This window comes from Centruroides vittatus, unplaced genomic scaffold (assembly GCF_030686945.1).
Source record: "Centruroides vittatus isolate TY-2023 unplaced genomic scaffold, ASM3068694v2 contig_630, whole genome shotgun sequence".
Taxonomy (NCBI): Eukaryota; Metazoa; Arthropoda; class Arachnida; order Scorpiones; family Buthidae; genus Centruroides; species Centruroides vittatus.
Window position 1 is genome coordinate 2,294,777 of NW_027122387.1, and position 24,791 is coordinate 2,319,567.

General features: G+C 29.2%; 1 protein-coding gene across 1 annotated transcript; it reads right to left on the bottom strand.

The window, feature by feature from the left end:
* Positions 1-5,195: 5,195 nt before the first annotated feature.
* Positions 5,196-24,344, bottom strand: fwe (Calcium channel fwe). The gene is made up of 5 exons (XM_067275651.1): positions 24,082-24,344; positions 10,055-10,127; positions 9,860-9,985; positions 8,629-8,736; positions 5,196-6,757 (listed from the first exon to the last, which is right to left on the bottom strand). Exons 1-5 carry the CDS (start codon positions 24,176-24,178, stop codon positions 6,577-6,579), a joined length of 585 nt encoding a protein of 194 aa, XP_067131752.1. The 5' UTR covers positions 24,179-24,344; the 3' UTR covers positions 5,196-6,576.
* Positions 24,345-24,791: the final 447 nt, after the last annotated feature.

The following is a 24,791-nucleotide window of genomic DNA, read 5'->3' on the forward strand; positions in this document are numbered from 1 at the left end:
CCAATAAAATAATCTTTGCAAAGATAATGTATCATCTTTATACTACAAAACTAACGAAAAAAGACATTAAAAAACTAGAAAAGCCAATCTTTAGATACATATGGCAAAAGGACTTCGAGCCTCTGAAGAGGAAGATTATGAAAAATAATACAAATAAAGGGGGTTAGATAGTACGGGACATTGAATAGCTAGAGTGCTCACTACAATTATCTAATAAGATCAATGCGCTCAAAAGCAACGACCACTCTTTGACGGACATCACAAGTTACATATTTGGTCCAATTGCTAATAAAATAAATCCACAAGAAAGAAGCCTGTCCTTTCTAATAGACAACAATAACGCCTTTAAGTACTGGAGAAAAATAGTTAATGAACTAATTGAAAATGACCAGATTGACAACTACATCAAACCCACCATTATATACAATAGCATTCACCCTCAAGTGGCAAATGACAGCCTAACAGACAACACTGTCAAATGGACTGAATGTTGGAATAATATCAGGATCCTCCCAGCAGAGTGGAAAGAAACATCCTGGAGGATGATAAATAATATTATAATGTCTAAAGCCTTACTCTACAAGATCCAACAGATAAAGAACAATAAATGCCCTCGCTGTGGTAAAGAAGAAAACAACATCCACATAGTTTATGAATGCAGTATTGCAAGGCAGAAGTTAAAGTGGTAAAGTATAGTGTACCAGCTAAGTTTAGTTTTGAAGCCTCTTTGCTTATCCTAAACCATATTTGGTTTAGGATAAGCAAAATCTTCAAAACTAAACTTAGCTGGTACACTATACTTTACCACTTTAACTTCTCAGTAAGAAACCAAAATAGATACCTTATTAACTGGATGATGGCAGCCACTAGAAGACTTCTATGGAAAGTTAGATGTGCTCTAATTTTCAATAATAATAAATGAAATGTCACACTATTGGCAAACAAAATCAGAGAAGAAGCCGACATGAAAATTAAAGCGGACATTAAGACTATGACGGAAAAAGACTTTGAGATTGCATATCAAGGCACTGAATCTGTAATATGGAAAAATGTCAATAATGAAATCATCCTTAATGACCAGTGGTAACTCACTATTTTGTTTTGCTGGGTTTACCTCTACCCCTGTTTTGTTATTACTTGTGTCTTCTGCTTTGACGGTTGTGTTATTTTACATTAAATCATTGTCTATGGATAAACTGTAATATTTACATGTGTCTCCTTATGGGACATGCAGCATACTATACTCTTTGTAGTGCAACTATTCTTATATCTAAATGTATTACCCATATCTCTATGTTAACTTGTGAATACATACCTATATGTAATGTACGGCAAATTCTGTTTAATGTAAGATTGTTTTCTTTCGACGGAACACCCATACAGTTGTCTTCCTTATACCCAACCTTTGTACATACTGTATTTATTTTTTCCCAAGGGTATAGGAATCCAGTCTGTGTATATCCTGTAGACGAAAAAGTTATATGTAAAACTAATAAGCAATTTTGTGTATTATACTAGTACTAATGTAAAATCTGCTTGAGCAGAATTGTAATTCTTGTGATGAAATAATAAACTTTAACTTAACAGTACAGGGGAAAAAAAAGAAAAAGAAACAGATTTTCTGCATGGAATACAACATTGCATTATGCGCAGTGCCGTTTCAAAATATATCACATGCAGCTGAATTTTTTATTTTTATATAATAGTTTTTTCTCTAATCTTATGCAAACTTATAAAAATATATTACATTCCATTTATTTTTCATTTATTATGTATAAAGTTATAGAAATGTACTGCATTTTATACATGTGATAGGCTTAGCAGAGAGAGCGACACAACTCCCAATCATCGCGCGATCGCTGGAAAAAAGTATGATAATTTTCTTATTTTTCGTCTCCGGTCCAAAAGTAAGGCATCATTGAACTCGTCTCTGTCCCCAGTTCAGAAATATACTCAAAGTCCCGAAATTCCATAGGTGGTTATCTATAGTATCCCCAACTTCAACAATTTAAAGCAATTGTAATTTGTAGAAACATATACACACGATATATAAATAAGAATGCTCATTTGTTTGTTCACTATACACTCCTAGGCCATTTGGCAGTTACATTTATATAGTAACCTAGATAATGTCGTACATCCCACCCCAAAATATCTATTGGATTTCTATAAATCAATTTCTATCCACATTAGATTTGCTTATTTACATGCAACACCTTCTATTGGAAACAAATTTAACAAAATAATAAACTAAATATAATTTAAATGATATAATTTTAATTATATAATATATATATAATTCACTTAATGATATAGCACAAAATAGACACACTATGTAATTATTGCAAGAGGTAGCGTATAGCACTTGCTTGTGTGAAATCGAGTGTTACCCCGTGAAAAATCTGTATTTGATTTTTTATTTCTGAACGATACTTTCTTAATTCTAATAAGCACCCTTCGGTAGTCCAGTGCATAAAACCACCAAATTCTGGTAGTTAGTCTTGGTTTCGGACATGGCCAACGGGCTGGCCACGTGCAGTTTTCCGGGTTTTCTTCAAGTTAGTAACACCTAAATAGGGTCCAGCTTCCCATAAAGATTTCTTGGAATGCATTCCCCCCAGTAGATCACTCACTTGTCGTGTTGCATTAACCAAATAAACCAAACTAATTCTAACGAGCGGTTATTTATTGCAGTTTGGCATTTTGACGATACCACAACTTTTCATCATAATGTTCTCGATTATTTTAGTGGTGTCTAGCCCCTGCACATTATACTTTTCCTGTTAGATAGTTAGCAATAAAATTGTGCCAGTTTTCCCGTTCTGGGAAAACTTTTGAATTGAAGTAACGTGACATTCCTATATAGTTAATCTGGACCTCGTACCCGAAGAAGCTTTCTGTATTTGGTCTGGACATTCACCTACTTGACCCCTTTCTCAAGATTATGAACAGATAAATTCCAACAGTCATTCACTTATAGGTTACAATTTTTTCAAATTGCAGTCCAATAATTTTTTCTATAAACGCAATATTTATGAAAACATACTTCCGACATAGTTCATACAATCTGTTGCCAAAATATAAACACTTTATTATAACATAAAATCTTGTAAAACTGAGAATAATTGCTTTTTTTAAATTTAAACAAGTCATACGATGTCTTTCGGACATTAACGATAGCAACTCAATTACGTGCGGAGCCATCACAACCTGTCTAACACGGATCACTTTTCAAATATTAATAGTAGACCAGTATTAATTAGTAGTGGTTGACCGTTCTCTCTTCGGGGAGGAAGTCAACTACTACTTTTGGTCGAATTAGTTCGATCCCCTTCCGTAACTCTGAACTAATATAACTAAACATTCGTGTCATTATTCGATAATTTCTGACATACAAAAAATTTATTAATACAACAACAAATTTTCTTAAAATGTTTATTTAACTATACATTAACAAAATACAAAGAAAAATATATATGCTAATTATCAATAAATATCCATAAAAAGATTCAATAGCTGCTTGTTATAACAACAACACCAGTAGCTTTTTAATTATTAAACAGTAAAACAGACTCAATGATAAAATAAAAGATTTATTATATTCTATATAATAAATGTCATGTTTGCTCCATTGTTATAAAACTACTTTAAGCCAGGGAATTAAGTATTGACAATATTTATGAAGTAATCATATTAATAAAAGAAATGAGGTAAAATAGCCAGTTCATACTAGCAAATAATATGAAAAGTTGAATTCGGTTTAAAAATTAAGCATATGAAATATCATTTGCACAAAAATTTAAAAGAATCTCTCTAAAAATTCATTATTATGATTATATAAAAACTCATTTTTTTGTTTCTTATTTTAAAATCATTTATTATAAAGTCAATTTGATTAGTTTGAATTCAATACAACATTTGAAATATTGAAACTTCCAAATTTTGTTTTCCAATCATATTTTATAGGTGTGAAAACCTGATAAAATATCAATGTTACCATAAAACAATAAAAATTTGTTACAATACTGTAGGAGTGTCGGTATCTCTCTTTTTAAATATCTAAACTGCTATGATCCTTAAATATATACCATTAATATATATATTCTACTTATATATATTTTATATGATGATTTGACATCACATACACTATACTTAAATGGCATAAGCTAAACTACATTCATAAGTAATTTGAATTTTCTAAATACTTAGTTTGTTCTTTGTATTAGCCAATAAATACAAAAATGTAGCTACATTACCCACTAAATCATCCAAACAAAGTTACAGATTTTCTTAATATCATATAAACATTTCGTTGGGAAATAACAAATTAATAAACATGCATTGTATCGTATGAAATTAATGAAAACAAACAAACATCAAGAAACATTCTTCATTTGCTAAAATCTATCATCATCTAATAATGTTCAAACTTTTAACATGCTCACTATTCAAGGCAACTTTCAATAATCATAAAGTTTGCTGTTTCGAGTTCAGAAGATTAATCTTTTCTAAACGCGTTTAATGCTTTGCATTTCATTTACTTAAGATTTTAAATTAATGAAATTGAAATATATTTCTAGTTTTATAATGAGAGTATAACTTAAGATTGAGATCTTGGTTAGTAAAAGGATATATCAAATAATAAAACCTTAATTTAGAAATAAAAAATAATAATTTATTGCTTAAATATAGCAAAAGATTAAATTGGACAAGTAAATAGTTTATATAAGAAAACTAGGCATTCGTTATACTATGGAAAAATGTAAACCTATTACAAATATTAGAATTCAAAACTCTTAGAAATGCCCACTATATTCTTAACATATATCAAAGTAATATACGACAAGTACATATACTTAAAAACATATTTTGGCTTTCATCATCATCATTATGGAATGTTATATATTACCTAAGAAATAAATTTAACTTTTTTACTGACGACGGAAGATGTCCAACAACATAATTAAGCCATGTGTCAAGTAACTGCACAAAGGTCTACTTTTAGAAAAAAGGAAAAAATTATTTTTTATGTTATACTGTATTAGCAGAAGATATCTGAAATTTAATTTTCAAAAAAAAGGAACCTAAACATTGTAGTTACACAAAAATAACTATTAGACTGTTAATGTTTAGGAAGTTATCAAATTAAAATGAAATAATTTTTTCAGTTAATAATTCTGAATTTTAAAAAAATATTTAAAAACAAATCATTTTATTAATCTTTTTAAATTTACAAATTTCAACTTAGTTACGTAAACAGAAAAATGTTATACTAAGTAAAAAAATTTTTTGTGTTCTCTGATTTTTTCCAGTGGCCTAGTTGCTCTCTCACAGAATAATAATCTAAAAGATAAATCTTAGAGTAAGCTAAACAAATCTTACATAAATGTAAAGAATTGATATCGAAATATCAAGACTAAAATACTGCCACTTAAAACTGGTTATATTTGAATTAATAACACTAAAACCTATATTCCAGCTGTTTTTATTAAAAAATGCAGATGTTTTTGCCCATGTTGAACGGTATCATTGGGCAAATTGATCCACAACTGCCGAAATGACGGGGATTGCCGAACACGTGTGCAGAAGGGAGGTAAGTAAAACGAGAGAAAGAGATAAGATGAAATATACAAGGCCACCCACAATAACACACACAGTTATTAACTTTTGCAATGTTGACTTCTTTCCCACAGAGTGGAAGTCTTACTTTGAACCATAAATCTTACTATCTTTCCCTTTCCTCTTGTTTTATGTCACTTCCCCTCTGCACACACGATTGGCAATGATCCATAACTGCTGAAATGACGGATCAATTTGTCTGATGATGCCTGTTTGACACATGTGAAAATGTTTGCATTTTTTAAAATAAAAACAGCTGTAATATAGGTTTTAGTGTTATAAATATCAAAAATAAGTTATTTCTCTAATTCAACATATTCCAATATAGCAAAAAAAAACTTGCTAGGTTATTATGTTGTATTAATTTAGGAATGTAAATTTAAATAATTTTGAAAATTAAGATAAATTATTATTTTCTAAATACATTTTTATATAATTTGTATATCTTAGATATGAAATCAATATTTTATTTTACACAAATTAGAAAATATACAGATACTTTGATAATGCCAGTTTTCACAATGATCTTGAATGCCGAAGTTTGTTATTGATATTATTGTCAGCATGTTTTATGATAAATACTTAAAATTTACCTTTAAATAAATTAAAAACAGAACTTAGAGTTTATATTTCATCCATTTACATATTTTATAATATAATATATCTCAAAATAAAAAATGTCGAGACATTAAACAAATAGTCATGTTATTAATTACATTTTAACCAGAACAGAAAAAACAAATGATAATCAGCATTTATAATGTTAAGTTATAATTTTTGGAATTAGTCTAATTTAATCTTCAAATAAAATTTAAAAGATGAATATAATAAAGATTTATCATAAATTTCAAATTATTCAGGAATTATATTAAAAAAAAAAATTCAAAACAAACCTTAAAAACAATGAACATTTTTAAAAGTATAAAATTTAATACTTGCATACACAAATACTTATATTTAGAATAAACTTTCATACAACATCAATACAAAGCATTTAAAATAAATATTTAGCTTGAAAATTAGTATTATACTCCTGACTGAGTAGTTTTTTATGCCAGTTTCCACATCTCTATTTTCATTATTTGGTAGTAAATTAGCAGAGCTGGTAGCACGATATTTCATTTCATCAGAAGATGCCCTGAAATATATTTATATTAATTTAAAAACAAATCAATCATAATTATTCTACAATAATATAATTTTTTATTAATATTTCAAATATATTACTAAGTCAAATATTTTATTTATAGTATTTGCAAATCATCACTGCACATTTTATTCAGAATCAAATTTTGACTGTAATTTAATAGCATTTTTTTTCTTTAAAATCTTTTTAATTTATTTAAAAGAAACAAAAACAGATCTTATATGTGAATAAAAAGATTCAACATTCAGTGCAATGTCTATTGTAAGGTAACAAAATAATCCTACTTTTACTTACTTAATCCTATTTATTATTGAAATATATTAGGGCGACTGGAAAGTAATGTCTTTTTTTTTTACATTAAAATCAAACAAATAAATTTTTAACTTGTTTTCATTTTTAATCAATGATGTAATCACCTTCATTATCAACAACCTTTTGCCATCTAGTGTGCAAATTTTCAATGCTGGATTGATAAAAATCAATTGGTTTTTAAGCAAAATATCTGGAGATGGCATTTCGGATATCATCCAAATTTTCAAATTTTTTGTCACATAGAAAGCGTTGTAGCGATCAGAATAAATAGAAATCCAATGGTGCAATGTCGGGTGAATATGGTGGGCGAGGTAATACCTCCCACACCCCAATTCATTAATTTTTTCCAGGGTTCGTCTTGCACAGTGTGGTCTTCCATTATCGTGTTGAAGAATAATGTCTTTTCTGTTGACAATCGCTAGACACTTTTCAATTAAAGATTGATTTACTTGATCCAATTGTTCACAGTAAAGGTCTGCATTCAGTTTTTCCAGGTTTCAGTACTTCAAAATGAACGATTCTGCAAATACTCCACCAAACACACAAAGTGTCTTTTTGGGATGTAAACCAGGTTTAGTGGTACTTCGTGGTGATTCATTCGGAGCAAGCCACTGCCTTTTGCATTTTGGATTATCGTAGAGGACCCAATTTTCATTTCCGGTGATCAAGCAATCAAAAAACACTTCTGTATTGTGCCGTTGAAGCAATAAGTTGCATGTGGTGGATCGGTTAGCTTTGTTTTCATTGGACAGATTATGCAAGACCAAATACCAGCTCTGCATACTTTACCAATCTGCTGCAAATGTTCTTGGATGGTCGAGTAAGGTTTGTTAAGTGTTTGACAGTTCCATGATTGTCTGATATGGATTTGCTTCCACTTTCGCCTTTAACATGTCATTGTCTAAAGTTGGTCTTCCTGATCGATAAGAGTCAGAAAAATCAAAATTACCGGATCTGAACTTAGAAAACCACCTTTGGCATTTACGAACGTCTGATGCACTAGGATAAACATCGCAAATGTTTTTGGTAGCAACTGTTGCATTACTACCCTTGTGAAACTCAAAAAGCATACAATGCCAGACAGGTACCTCTTCTGGTATTTAGCTGGCCATTTCACCCAAAATTACAAAAAAAAATTAAGATTTAATTATTTACAAGTAAACAAGTCACTTTAACCTTAAAATGTCTTTCGCACGATTTTGAAGTACACAATAAGCTGATAAATGATAAACAAGTATTGACATGTGCAGAAACGACATTACTTTCCAGTTCACCTAATATATAAAAAATATAAATATATAAAATATCTCAATCTAAAAAATGATTTGGAAATTATTTGTGCCACATGATATAGCTTTCTTATCTTTAAGTTTAAAAGTTCTATGTTTACAAAATTCAATATTTTTATTAAATCTCTCATAATAATATATTTTCTAAAAATAATGTTGAATTATGAAAATATTTAGAATTAGTCAAAATTCATGAATTAATAAAATTAAATATTTGTAAAAAGCATATATTAAAGTTATTGAAAGTATATATTAACACACTTTTTTCCAAGAGCTAGGATTCCATAAAGACTGCCAGTAATAAAAATTAATCCAGATCCAAAGAATGTAGTAAATTCAGGGCAAATTGCAATCGGCATGATAGAAATTCTGAAAATAAAATAAATTTTAGAAATGTTTTCTTTTCAATAGTTAGTAGTGTTTTTAAATAATTTTGACTTGGATAATGTTTCAATTACTTTGACTTCAATTTTTAATTTAAATTAATTATTTTGATTTTATTTTTAATTTTAGTTTGTTCTGGTGTAAAACCAGTTTTAATTATTATTTTTAGTTAACTGGCTACTTAGTATTAATAAATATTAAATTTTTTTATATTATATTAATAAATTTCTGTTATTTAATCTGAGTGAAGCATCTTTAAACATAGATTTGTGAATGTTATTTATATTACAAATGTCAATTAACACAGTTTTTGTTCATTATTTTTATTTAAATTCAGTTGTGATGCATACTGAAAGACAGTAGTAGTATAGTTGTTGTTGCCTTGTTGTCCTTATTTCAATTAATATTATTATATTAGTCAACGTGGACATAAATTATTAGTAGGACAGTTAAACTGATGTAAGCAAAACGCAGGAAGTTGGGTGCTAGTTCACACGGAAAAACAGTCTTTATTTCTTTATTTAGCTAAATAAGCCTAATTAAAATTCTAATTATTAAATTTAGCAAGAGATGGCGCCTAACGCCTAACTCTAGTACCAAATTAACTTAAATTATTTTTATTAATATAGCCATTTGCTAGCCCGATATTTCGGCAGTTGTTGGTCTTTATATTTAACGGGTTAGTTGTTGTTTATTTATTTGTACATTAATTCCTTGATTAAACAAAAGATACTTTAACCACTACAATGTGTTTTATCTGTGTCTCTCCACTGTTTCTGGATTAACGACAATGGACAGGTTTGAATGTATTTTTACAGATCTGGAATGAAATTTCTGTCTAGATTTATGAAAGTATGCAATTGATGTTTTCTAATTTTTTTCTGTTTCTAATCATCATTGAAGTTTATGCTGTGACATTTATTAATATAAAATAATCAGAACTGATACAGTAGATGGATTTATCCAATCAACAAAGCTATTACAATCATATAATTACAAAATTAATCATGATAAATTTTTATCAGACAAAATAGAATTTACTCTAGTAGCCAGATAGTTTATTTAATTATATTGAAATTTATCACATTTAATAAAAGATTATACATACACTACATAAAGTAATCCTCTATGCCAATATGGCTTTTGGTCAAAATAATTACTTGGGGCTTGAGCAAAATCCAAGAACATACAAAAGCATGGTGCTTCAATAAGAGCCACAAGTACTCCAACAAGCCTTATAAAAAAATAAATAAATAAGCATATAAAATATTTTTGATATTTTTAATGAGTTAAAATAACTTACATTTGGATAATTCCAGCCAACAGACATTTTGGAGTAAAAGTAACACATGCCCATGCTCCTAAACCTAAAGCAACTAAAACATGAAAACTTCATTTTATAACATTATTGCAATAAAGAAAGAGTGTGCCTATTTTTAATTTCATTCTGATTTATTGATTAATGTTTAGGAAATAAAAATTTAATAACAATAATTTAATTAAACTTCAGGAAAAAAAATATATGATACAGGATCAAAGAATAGAAATGAAATTATTTCTATATAAAATCACATTTTTCATAAACAACAAATCAGTTTTTATTAAAAAATATTTATTTTAAACTTTATTTTAATTTATTCTAATAAACATAGCAAAACAAGATTTTAAGAAATTTTAAACAATGTTTTCATGATTTTTTTGCTGTTTTAAAATACAGGGTGTCAAAATTATTCTGTACAAATTTATCCTTTAATGAAATTCATGATGGCAAATGTAGGATTATTAAACAAGAATTTTTAGAATCTATATTTTTCAAAAAGTTTCTTTAATTAAAGCAACAATGTTACAAACATTTGATATGTGCACCATTAGTGACTCCCAAAATAGCCAGTCAATATTCCAAATGCTCCCATGCAGGCTGCAACATTTCCACATCAATTTTGTTCAACATTGGTTATTTAAAAGCAAGAATCACAGCTAATGTGTCACCTGCACATTGTGAACATCTTTGACGAATCAAGAAAGACTGGGAAGGAAAAAAAACACAAGGTGTGCTGTTGAGAGATCTAATAGCCAATAAATTACACCTCTATAGCTAAATCCAAAACAAATTAAGGTTTTTTTTGGTTATCAACAAGTGTAAGAATTTCCATCTTGTCGAAAATTTATTCTCTGTAAAATGACACAAGATAGAAATTCTTACTTTTTTATTGTCTATAACAGAAGGAAGTTGTACAGATGATTTTTGGACATCCTGTATAAGGAAAAATTTTTAAATATACAGTACATACTTTAAAGAAATAGCAAGAAACAAAAATAGTATGTTGATTAAAAGATACATAATGTACTAAATAAAGAAGAGAACAATATATTCTGCAACATTTATTTCAAGTAATCATTTTTAAACTTGTCTGTGCATTCTGCTAAGCGTCTTTCATTTTAATTCAAGAATGTCTCTGATCTTGTAGTTGCAATTCTATTAACTGCATTAAATATGTCAATTTAAAAATTTTAGTAATAAAAAAAATTGGTTTTCTTAAACTGAGCAAAATGAAGATCTTTATAGATATTTTTTTCTTTGATGCTAAAGGAAGTAAGGAATTGAAGTCCTAACACAGACACATGATGCTTCTGACTTTTTAACTAAAACATATATAACTTGATAAGACTATGTTTGAATCAATGTTTCTTTATAGTTAAACAGTTCTTCAAAACATAAGCAAACTTCTGCAATACTTTTCAAATCACTTTGATTAATATTCTATTTAAGTATTGATTGCATTGCTGTTTTACTCTCATTCTGGAGAAGATTACACACTGTGGGAATGAAAAAACCAATTCCTAGAACAATATTTTCTGTAGCACAAACGGGGGTGTGAGTAGGTTGGCGGAGGTGCTGGCGACTTTAGTATATTAATAGTGTCATTATGGTGTTCACAAAAATTATAAGAAAATGGATTATAGCTCAATTTGAGGAAATGGAAATTTATTAATAGGTTAAGTTTGATTTTAATTGTGTGCTTACTAATTATTGTGGGTATTGAAACACATCCAGGCCTGTTTCCTCGTTCACCACAGTAAGTAAATCAAGCAGAAATGCAGAGAAGGGGGCATGGAAGACCACGCAAAGAGAACTTCAAAGAAATGGAGAAGGAAAATCAGCCGGTAGATATACTGAATGAGGAATATTACCAAATTGACAACGATTCTTATAAAGCTAGATCAGGGACAGTGAGAAATACAAACATACATGATTATTTTGAGTCATTAAAGGAAGCAGAAGTACAGGAAGTAGAAGAATCCCAATACACATTAAAAGCAATTTATGAGTTAATACAGGAGAAATTTTTGCAGTTAAATACTGAATTGCAAGCTATTAAGTCCAATGTTAACTCACTGAAAGAAGAAAATAAAGGGTTCAAAGGAGAATTAAATAAAGTTATTCAAAAATAGAAGAATTAGATAAAACATGCAGAAATAGCAAACAGCTGAGCGGTATGTTAGAATTCCAAATAGATATTATTTGTTCTCTCATTTACCAAACTAATATTATAATTATAAACTATCCATTTAAATCAACTGACTATATTGAGGAGCTTAATCATTTTATCAAGTAGGAGTTGGGAATAGAGAACAATACCATAGAAAGTCTGGCTTTACTTCTCTATTAGTCAGTCTAATCAATTGTGAAAGTTACACTAAATTCCATTTATGTAAGAAATTGGATTCTCTGAGAAATCTGGAAAATGAAACCTAAATTTAATAGCATAGAAAGAAGGAAAATAATTTTCACATCAGATTTATGCAACAAAAAGATCAAGAATAAGAAGGAAAAAAATTACAATCCGTAATTAATCAGAAAAAAATTAATGGGAATAAAATTATAGTAAGAGACAATTACTGTATAAATAATAAGATAATATATACATATGATGTCAATTTGGGGAAAGTGATTTAATTAGATCAATTTTTAGGAATAGTTTGTCAAAGTGCTTGGAAAATTCAGTAAATGGTGTGGTAGAATTAAAGTACACTCTGAAGGTTAAAAATAAGAAAATAGGAATGAAAGAGATGATCTATGATCATGTTTGAAATACGGAAAATCTGGATGGTAATGATAACAAACCAATTCATCTGCTTTTGAAAGAACAAATCATGATGATGATAATTTAAAAAACCTATAAATAAGTTAAGCTTGTTGTAGTAAAATAAGGCTGTAAAAAAGAGTCTAGTACAAGCATGAAATATAAGCTATGGTGAAAATAAGTATTCGAGTAGCAAAGGCTTTAACATCATGGGTTGAACTGTTGAAAGCTGTTACCAAATTTGTGGGAGCTCGAGAGTTGGGGAGTTACACTGTGCAGTAGCAGAAATGTAGAGTGTCTCCCAAACGAATAGTTCTTTTTGCTTGTTGCAGCATTTCAGTAGTTTTGTTTTGCTCCAGAGAGGCTGGTAACTGTGGTCGAGCACAGCTCAACCCACGATGTTAAAGCTTTTGCTACTCGAATACTTATTTTCACCATAACTTATATTTCATGCTTGTACTAGGGTCTTTTATGGCCTTATTTTACTACGACAAGCTTAATTTAAAAATTATTTTTCCCCATCCATGCACTATGATGCAAAAATTATTTATAGGCTTTTGGAATGTTCAGGGATTGCATGGAAAATATATAAAGATACATTAAAAGAATATATAAAGTCACACTCAATAATTGGATTCACTGAAACATGGATAACTAATATAAATAAAGTAGATAAAGAATATCTTGGAGGAAAATACATGGTGTTAAGCAGTAAAGCTCACAGGATAAGATTTGGGTGTCCTTCTGGAGGCCTATTATTGTTAATTAAAAAGAAATCTTGGTGAGTTATTACAATCCCATTTAACTGAAAAATATATTTTTGCTCTGATAGAATTGGAACAGAGGCTCCAAGTAATTTGGGGAGAGATGCGAGTAGAGGGTTATATTAATATTATACCTATCTCCGTCAGCAGATATAACGGCGAGCTTTCTTGAAGTCCAAAAAGTCATCGACCAGTGGACAAATTTTAGAAATTTGCAGGATTATTGGAGAGGACTTTAACACAGAGAAGTTAGACAGTGTATAAAGGTAGGAAAGTTGGTATCAATAACAAGAGAGAATCTAAAGATAAAATAGTCAACACTGAAGGAGAACTTTACTGGACTTTTTACAGAAAAACAAATTATTTATACTAAATGGCAGGTTTATTGGCAATCTCCCCACTGAATATACGTTTATAGCTCATACTGGTAAATCCACTATAGATTACATTATTTGTTCCAAATTTATTTTAGATCAGTATACAAAAAGTGACAGTACTCAATATAGATGAATCAGATCATTTTCCAACCCAATTGACATTATTAGGAAATACAGAAGAAGTAAGTACCATGCGGAATCATATACAAAATCAAACTGAATTAAGACTAGTCAATAGTAGAATATTCAATAAATCGAAATTCATAAAAGAAATATCTAATAGGACGGAGGAAATATCATCACAAGAAAAGGAATATAAACCGATTAATAATTACAACAATCTAATAACTACAATTGAATCTTACCAGTTTAAGAGATGTCGAAAGAATAAGTCACTAAAATTCAAACAAAACTAGTTTGATAACAAGTGCTACCATTATAAGATAAGAAAACAAAAGAGCCTACAATTCAGAAAAACCAATTTAGAATCATCTTGGAAGAAGTATATGGAGAATAAATGGATATATGTAAATTGTGAAAGCAAAGAAAAAAAAATATTTTTCAGAAATCAGTGATAAATTAAGAGAGCTAAAAGATATTAAGGATACTCCGGAATGCTTTTGTATGTTTCAAAGACCTTCTTTGATAACTGGAGATACTAACTACTATATGGCACTTGACTTGTATCAATATTTTAAGAGATTTTCAGATAATTATACAGTGGAACCTTGCTTAACAAGCATAATTCGTTCCAAAGTCTTATCCGTAATGCAAAGCACTCATTAAGTGAAACAATTTTTCCCATAGAAATTAATGTAAAATACAATAATGCGTTCCACGCCAAAAAAAAATGCTCAAATGTTTTATATATAACATTTATTTTAAAAAAAATTTTGCAAGATACACTGTTAAGGAGTGTGAATCATCATCTTTTCCTCTAGTGTGAAATGAACCATCCGGGAATGAGAATTCAATTTGCAGAAACAAAAAAAAAAAAAAACAAAAAAAAACACAGCTAATATGTTTGATAAACACTCCAAACGATATGCCAAATTCTTGGGTTATGTAAAGGCTATAATTAAATATTAGAAATTAATTAATTTGACTAGAGGTAGGCAGTTATGTTTCCATCTCGTATTAAATTTAATAATTATAAATAGTTAATTTTTAATTCAGACATTTCTAAAATTTAATTTGGAATCGATCATTAAATTTAACGACCCAAGAATTTGGCATATCGTTTGGTGTGTTTATTATATAACGAGCTATGGTTATGGATGTTTATAAGTAATATGTGTGAACACAAGTTTGGAAAAATATGTGATCACAAGCGACACAAGGATGCTAGCAGAACGAGTGCTAAACACAGACTGATGGAGCATGTGCACAATTTGGGACTTCCCCTCTCCTCATTACGTGAAACATTGCTCGTTAAGCAAGGCAAATTTCTACAAATTGTTTTGCTCGTTATGCAAAATACTCATGCAAGGTGCTCATTAAGCGAGGTTCCACCGTATAAGTAAAAACAGCACAAATATTATGGAAAGAGTTATTCCTACGGAAAAATTGCTCGGAGAGGTGTTTTCTGCGGAGAATTTACATCACTGTATTAAAAATCTGAAGGAAAAAACAGCTACTGGTTGTGATGATATTCCTAACTATATAATAAGAAATCTACAAACAGATATAGTTAGTTACCTAGCTAGACAATTCAATGACTTTTATAATATGGGTGCGATTCCAAACGGTCGGAACAGAGTGATATTTTACATGTTGTTCAAGAAAGGTGAGAGAATGTCCCCAAATAATTACTGACCAATTGCATTATCGTCAAGCTTTCACAAATTGTTTACATCAGTTCTACTGATAAAGTTTAAAACATGGATTGACAAAAATAATTATAGAAATGTCACCGAGTTTGCATTTATCAAGGATGGAGGCACGCAATTGGCTCTTTTTGTGTTGATGGCAATTATCCAGTTACAGCTTCATAGAAAGAGACAGAATGTGTTTGCACCATTCTTGGACGTTGAGAAGGCATATGATGCCGTGAGCATTACAGATTTACAAATGATGATTCAATATCAAGCGGAGGATCAAATGGTGAGAATAATAGGTTTACTATTCGGGCATTATGATGCGATAATCAAAACAAGACAATAAACAATGGCCATCGTTTTAGATAGATCAGGGATTGTTACAAGGAGATCCTTGGTCTCCTCATCTTTATAATTTTTATATGTTTGATATGAACAAATGCTTTGACAGAGATGATGGTTTCATTTTTGATGAACATATAGTTTTCTTACGCTGACGATGTCGTATTAATAGCCCTGACAGCGGCCACTTTATGAAGGAAAACACAGGCACCGAAAGCATATTTCAAGGAATTAAAATTAAAAATTAGCTCTAGTAAATCATTTATAATGATATTTAGAAATGGGGCTAGACTTCCCAGGAAAAATATGTATTTTTATTTTAACAATAAAGAACTAAAGGTGGTACAAGAAATTAAGTTCTTAGGAATTATTTTAACACCAAATTTATCCTTCAAAAAACAGGTTAGAGTGAGCGTGGTTAAAGCTAACAATTTAATTAACAACATGGTGAAACTGTTTTCAATGATTAAATTAAAGAATATTCATGTTCATTTTAAGCTGTTTAATTCTATTTTAGTGAATGCTACTAGCTATGCCTCTCCAATTTGGAACTTTACTAAATATCAGAAGCTGGATATTATTCAGAACAAGTTTATATGTAAACTCAAAGATACGTGTACACAAAGAGAGGTTCAAATCAAAAGTGAGGTCTTTGGGACAGGTAGCAAAGTCCATTATGACCAAAACAGTCGCCATACTTATGAACAATAAGAAATCAGAGAAGTGACTATTTATTGTTACATAACAATTTAATATGATATCAGTAGTTAATTATAAATAACTAAAAATTTTTTGAATTTATTTTAAAAATGTCAAATTATTCATAATGATCCTATATTTACAAAACATAAAAAAAAAACCTTTAAAAAGTTTTTTTTTTACAGATAGTAATTCCAAAAGTGAATTTCCAAAAAAGAGAAAAAGTACACATTTTTATAGAAAAAAAATTTTTTTTGAAAACATTTTTGAACTTAAAAAAATCAACATTTACAATTATAATATACATAATTAAAGCTGTGACTCAATTTAGAATAACTTTTGATCATTCATGACACACACATGAATCCAAAATTTTATAAATTTTTACAGATATAGATTCACTTGATTAACAGATGATAAATCTCATCTGTTAACATGTAACAAAAAGATTAAGATGACCAATTTAGAAACTATTCATTTTAAATTCTTTCAAACCATTACATGTTGATAATATATATTTAATCAAGATCAAAATAAATATATTCTGCTCTAGAAAGGCAGAGGAGTGGGTGTGCATGTATAAAATTATTTATTGTTATGCAAGATAATTATTCTAATTCTCAAACATTTATTTGCATTTTCTATCTGAAATGATGCTTAGTATCTTAGTTCTCACCATCAAATTTTGTCAAAATAATTTATATCTAATACTAAAATGTTATTGGAGTTTGTTTCGACAACTGACTTTTATTTAAATTGGATTTGTGATTTTATATATTTCAATAAATTTACAAAAATACTCAAGTTTTTAATAATATAAAAATGATATGAAATCTTCACATTTTACTGCTAAAAAAATTATCCTTTTTTTCGTGTAGAAATAATTTATCAATCGTAAAATGTATATCATCTAGATAAAATTACTACTTGTTTTATATTAATTCTTAAAAAGCAAACCACTGTTTTCAATTGAGATGAGAATGATACTTCCAATTCCTCAAAATTGTCTTTAATTTTCAAAATTAGACAATGATATGAATAGGTCTAGGTTTATATAGAAACCCTAGCAGAAATTTATAATTATAATTATAATTTTATTACATACAAAGTCTATAAAATCAATGTAATTACAAGTTCGTAAAGATATATTAGATGATAAACCAAGAGCATTACTTGAATAAGCATACAGTCTGTAATTGCTCACCTTATTTCATCATTCAGGGCCATGATGAAATAAGGTATTAATTATAAAAACAACTATAACAGCAATGGACTTCAATTATTGGAAAAGAAACAAAATTAAGTGAATTACATTGACTCAATGAGAAGCCACAAATTTCTAAACATTAACTTAAGGTTTGGTTCACCACTAAATTCACTAACCATATGGTTAGCATATTTTTTCTCTCAGTTTTATTATTCCACTGCAGTCAGACATGGTCCCCACACATCCAGTGTGGAGGTCCATGTTCACGTGTGTATAAAAAAGTCTTCTTACTTTTTAATTGTAAAATATACAAAAAAATTATATTTTTCTTCCAGTTCTGACTTACTGATATTGTATAACTTAAAAAATTTTTAAAACAATATCCACAAGTCAGAACTGGAAGAAAAATATAATTTTTTTGTATATTTTACAATTAAAAAGTAAGAAGAATAGAAAGTCTGACTCCATCGTTTTTATAATTATTTTTGGTATATAAAAGTCATTATTCAGTGAACACTAAGTGCAGTCAAACTTTCTCTTTGTCCAATTGCTCTCAACTAATAAATTCCAAAAATCGTGATAAAGGGCACCACATGCTTTGAATTAGAATTAGCAAGTATGGAAAAAGAATAAGAACTACATTCAGACAAAAGGAATGTAAGGCAATCTGAAAATTCAGAAAAATTTGAAACATTGTGTCCAAATAGACTAGTTCATCTGTAACAAAACTGTTTTTTGTTTGTGCCACGTTATGGTTTAAGAAAGTGGAAAAAAATATATATAAAAAAACCACCCTTTGAAAAAACTGTCTTTTCTTGTTTTTCTGAAATAACTATCAAATCAGTAAGATATCAAAAAAAGTTAAAAACAGAAAGATACTTTTTAGGCATTCTACAAAGCTGCATGTAGATAACTATTAAAAAATTGTTTTTCAAGTGACCACCATTATCAATCCTTAAAACAAAGTTTTTGCATTTTTTAAATTTATGTGAGAATGTATCTAACTTTTCCATACAGCAATATACTTACATTATATGGAGGTGTTATTTTATTAGACTATTTTGCAAACAAATAAGAATGGATGAAACTATTTTAAGGGTTGATGTTGGAGGAAGCTCAAAATAATTGGTTGCTTATACCAGTTTTAGAGTAAACACAAGTACTAACCATTACTATGGAACTTAAGTTGCACACCCTACTAGTTATTTTAGACAAATAAATACTCCAATTACAATGGAGGAATAATCATTATGAACGACAGATCAAAGATTTTATCGAAGAAGTTAACAATGTGGTGACCATTAATCTTTAGATAGAAAGAATCTGTTCATCAGAAATGAACTTCCTAGACAACAACTTTTGTTGCAAATGCACAATATTGTACTAAAGTGTATAGAAAGCCAGATTGCATTGCATTGCATTAACTCCTGTATTAATTAGTATTCCAATGATTTGAAGGACTCCTTGCAATAAGGCCCTAATCCTCACTTTTGTGAAAGTTGAAATTCATACACAAAATGTAGAATAACAGGGAGTACTTTGTCAATAGATGGTTCTGATGAGAGTTCACATGACTCACCAATAAATCTACATCCTTTTTCTACTTAATGTTAACAGTCATTTGATTTGAGCAATAAAAAACTAACTTATAACAAAATGGAAGGAGAAAACAGTCAAATGAACAACAGTTTTTCAAAAACCAAAATTAACTGAAATGGAAGAGAGCAGCTGTACTGATGATAGTATAAATGAACCAGATTATATTATATCTTACTCTGGAAATGAAAAACTTTAGTTCACTGAGTAATTCAATACTCAAGAAACTATCAGATTCAAAGTAACCTTTCTAATGTTCAAGTGCCTTTGTGTTTCTGATTGATTCAGGAGGTATCAGGCATTCTACTGTAAGAAGTTCAACGCAAAAGGAATTACACTGAAGCGTGATATCCAACAAAACAACTTTAATTTCACGATAGAACAAATTATTTACAGGTATGCGCTCTTTGTGGACTTTCCAGATCCTTCTGTGTTAACAACACAAACAGCAATTCGCAATTCAGTCACAAATTCCAACCCGATGCTATCAATAAACAATACAACTTATCCTACAATCGTGAGCAAATTCTTAACCTAACTTAAAAACTAATTACAAAAGGTAGGTAAAAGAGAAAGTGAGAAGGATTGATAAGACAGGGGTACCCAATTTCTCGGCAAATATCTTTGTGTGAATTCTCGTTTCGACTTCCAAGTTACTTGTATGTTTGTTTCTCCTTTTTCTCTCCAGAAAAATAACTCTGAGGGATTTACTTCCAGTTCTGGCTGTTTAATTTTCTCGTGGATCCCCCACTCTAAGGCCTCACTCGCCAGCACTCGTTGATCTTGAAACTCCCGAGCCTTGCCGGTACACATTTCTCTCTTCGTGTCTGGCCAAAGAATCTACTTGAAGGGGTTTTTGCCCTCCAGCTTTGCTGTACCCTATTGTTCATGTCCCACATCCTGGTGGGAAAGGGCTGAGTCAGGATTTCTTAGAAGTTCAGAAGCAATAGAACAAAAAGAAAATTGGACAGGGAAACAGGGTTAAAAGATAGAATATAAAATTAAATTATGTTACAGGAGATGGTAAGATAAGACAAAGAACTAGTGGAGAAAAGCAGAAACCCTGAATTTATAAAATCAAATTAAGCAAAGAGGACAATGAATTTTTCTGCATGGGATCCATGTATAGGTTGATGAATTTTTGCGTCAAAAGAACATTTTGATTTAATTAACAAGTACCCCAATAACAGCAGTGTTAAGATAATGGAAATTAGAGAAAGAGGTCACAATATATTAGAACAATTTGATGGTATTTATATCTTACCAGCTTTTGAGTTGCTGATTTTTGGGGGTCAATTTCTCTGCCCCCAAGCACCTAAAGTAATTCCAAATATCTCATTTGAAAGAAAAATTGTTTTCACTAGATAGTGTGCAGAAATTTAAAGATTTTCTATAAAGTGGTTGCCAATATATAAGCAATTGAAAAGTAAAAAATAAAATTGCTAAAAGCTGTATTTTCTTCTCTTTTATCCAGATGCTCACAGAAAAAGCTAGAAAGCTAGAAAGCTCAAATTTTAAACTTAAGTCTTTCTTGTTATCAGTGAGGTGCTCGTGAAACTTCTGGGTCAATAGGTCAACGTTCATGGATGTTTCCCCCATAGAGCTAATACAGTTTTATATCTTAAATTTTATGCTTATAAAGATAAAACTGAATGGAAACAAATGAATTTTATTCAAAATCTTGCTCAGAATTACAAAAGCTTAAATTTATGCAAATTAAAAATCTTTTATAATAATTTTCTAAACGGCATATTAGAAGAATCGGTCAGTGGCGCATTGGTCAGCGATGTGTTCAGTCAGCACCAACTGAAAATTGAAAGCATTTGGTTGGTAACGCATTTCGTTAGGCACCAACCGATTTTGATGAAACAATACAATTATTAAACAAAAACAATTGATATCCAAACAAAAATACCTCAGATGTTTTTATGTTGATACTAAGGATTAAACAAAAACTACCTGATTTCATATCAGCAATTATATAAATTCAAAATAAATATTTTCAAATTTAGTGACCAACATCAGATTCTGATCAAGCAACAGTTTCAAACAACATTCTGTAATTAATAATTTGTTGTTTAAATTTGATATATAAACTACTAAATGAGAATTGAGTACAATTGAAAATCACTTATTAATTCTTAACATGTGGTTTTTGTTTACAGGAATAGTTTTAAATCATCATAAAATTTCCAAAATGTTTTATGATTAAAATACAATCTATGCCTTCAAGGAATCAAAGCAACTGCAACATCAAAGAATACAACAAAATTAATATCTAATATGGAGTTATGAGCAATTTCCTGAAGCTTTTTTAATAAAGCTATAAATAAAATCCCTACATTTCATCAGATTAAGTACAACTCTCAATATGTGGTTTTGAATAGTGTCAGTTTTAGTTAATACAAGTCTATTCTGAAGAAGGTTCAACATTGCCAACTCAACAGAACTCAGAGATAGCAACATTAAACAGATCTACTTGGACTTTGTTTATAAATAAGACATTACACCGGTGTAGTTTCTGATTAGCAGAGAGCAGAAGTCTTGGTGAAAAGTCAAAATGAAGATATGATAATATAAATTTTCACCAGGTAAAAATTTTGTTAAAACTGGATATTTTGTTTTGACTATGACTTTCCACTAATCAGAAACTACACCAGTATAATAAATCTTATTTACAAACAAGGTCCAAGTAGATAATATAGAAACAAAAAAGTAAAGCATTAAGGACAGAGGTAAAACAAATTAAACAGATCTCTTCTCCCCCACTCCTGCCCACTGTTAGTAGGGAAAAATGAGCTTTGGTTTTCCTAGTGCAGTGGTATTATTCAGGTAAGTTTAATTTCTATTTACAGAAATTACATAAAGTAGTAATATTTTCACATTTAAATTTGTGTTTTATGGAAAATCCTACAAAAGAAAAAAAGGTAACAACTGTGAGATAAATATTTTATTTGATTTTATGAAATTTTTACTTCATTCTTTTCTTCTTTTGAGCTACTTTAATAGTTAATCTAAACCAGGACTTACAACAGGGTCAACGAGCAAATTAGATATACATTGTATGTGCATATTTAATATTTTAATATTGTTTAATTATTTAGTAATGCAATCATTTAAAAATTCTTGAAAATATGTTCACTATCATTTTTGAAACTCTCCAATTGTAAAAAAAAAAAAAATTTTCTAATCGCATGCGTATGCATTTAAAGGAAATCAACGGAAAAAAATTTTCCTTAAAAGAGGATCAATACACAACAAAGGTCGGAAACCCCCAGTTTAAACTCTACGATCAACCTTTAACGTTACTTTCTTTAATTTGTTTTCATTTTTTGTGTACCACTACACTGTACTTTGTCTAAAACCTTTAATTACTATAATAATTCTTCAATAAGAACATTTTCTTTTTAATTAAATTTCTTCATTTTTTATAGTTTCAAGCCACCCAAGTAAACATTAATATAAAAATTTCAATTTCAGACACTCCATAATGATCTAATTCACAAATTAATTTATTTTCTATTGATTGTTAACTTCAATACGTATTACTTTTACATACGTAATATACTTGCAGAACCAATTAACCGCACACATTAAGGGTTACCCGTAATTTATTTCATCGTGAACAATTACACATTAAATTTTATACTCGCATTTTTTCTTCAGAAAATCAAACAACTATTTAAACCGAAAATACTCGAGAGAGTCGAGCGTTTTAGAAATTCTTCTAACAAAACAAAATTGCACATATTAAAACACTCGATAATAAATCGTAACGAAGGCAGAGTAGTTACTACATAGCAAATTACAAGTTTAATAATATGCCCGCATTCGAGAATTTTTTTATTTTAACATCTCGAGGTCATCACGCGTATACTTTATTTACGCACAAAACAAATACCCCGATTTATTATTTAATTTATCCGCACATTACAGTCACTTAACAAATCACAAATAAATGTATCAAAACGTACAGGTACACATTACACAATCTAATTTCCCAAATTTCCTTCAACCCATCTAGAAATTTTAAGTTCAAATTTCATACCAGTGAGTAAATTAAAGGATATTTATTTTTTAATATTTAGAAAATGAACTTACTGGAAAAATGAAGAGTAAAATTGCCTTTTTTTCCCCAAAATCAAATTTAATAAAATGTTTTGACAAATTCTATTTTACGAAAATGTGTCCACGTATACTTTACCTATATATTTACGAATATACAGGAGATAAAATCATTTTAGAATGTCGTATATTACGTATATATTATTGTAATATACGACATTTTAGAATGTCGTATATTACAACAATGTCGTAAAGGTAACTATGTTACCTTTACGACAAATGTTGTAATATAGAGAGAAGGTTACAAGATATAAATAGCGGAAGCCATTTGTACAGATGAGATGATTTAATATTAAACGAAAGATTTAAACATCTTACTTAAAGATCCGGCACTTCCCAAAAATCTAACGACAAATTTCAACCAGAAAGGGGCATCATCTTGAGACGATTTTGGGACGTCGCTTGGTTCCATCATCTTTTCTCTTTCATGTCAAACCACTCTTAAATTTCCACCATTCTTCTATTTCAGATTATCTTAATTAATTTCGAATACGGAATAATATCGAGAATTCCTTTTATAATTAACTTTAAAATGTCATCTAGAAAATTCTCATACTAATTAACGTCATATGATTCTATCCAATGCCCTCTCGTATCGTAAAATGTCAAAGTTTCGAATAATAATTTTTCTTATTTCTTCAAATTTTAATGAAAATAATTCGATTTAAATATTAATTATCTACCTGCAAGTGTTAATTCTACATCAGAGATGTTTATTATTTATCCCGATTATAGTTTCATTTGCATTTCTAACTTAGTGAATTAACATATCGGTCTGTGTTTTTGTGCCGTAAGTTAAATACGGTAATTAATTTAACGATTTAATAAACTCTAGAAAAAACAAATTCTGTATATATTCAAAAAATATTTAGTCATCATTTAAAATCGAAACAATGATCTACGTCAGCGATTCTCAACCTTCTTAGCTCCGCCACCCCCAAGTAGTAAATATAAATAAAATTAATATTTCGCCACCCTCACCCATCCAAAGGAATAATAACAGTAAGCCTTACTATTACTAATTGAAT

Coding starts and splice junctions, on each gene's coding strand:
- fwe (XM_067275651.1), bottom strand. CDS start 24,178: ATGATGGAACCAAGCGACGTCCCAAAATCGTCTCAAGATGATGCCCCT. Junction 9,986..10,054: donor TTGGCTGGAATTATCCAAAT/GTAAGTTATTTT, acceptor TTTTTTTATAAG/GCTTGTTGGAGTACTTGTGG. Junction 8,737..9,859: donor AGAGGATTACTTTATGTAGT/GTATGTATAATC, acceptor TTTTATTTTCAG/AATTTCTATCATGCCGATTG.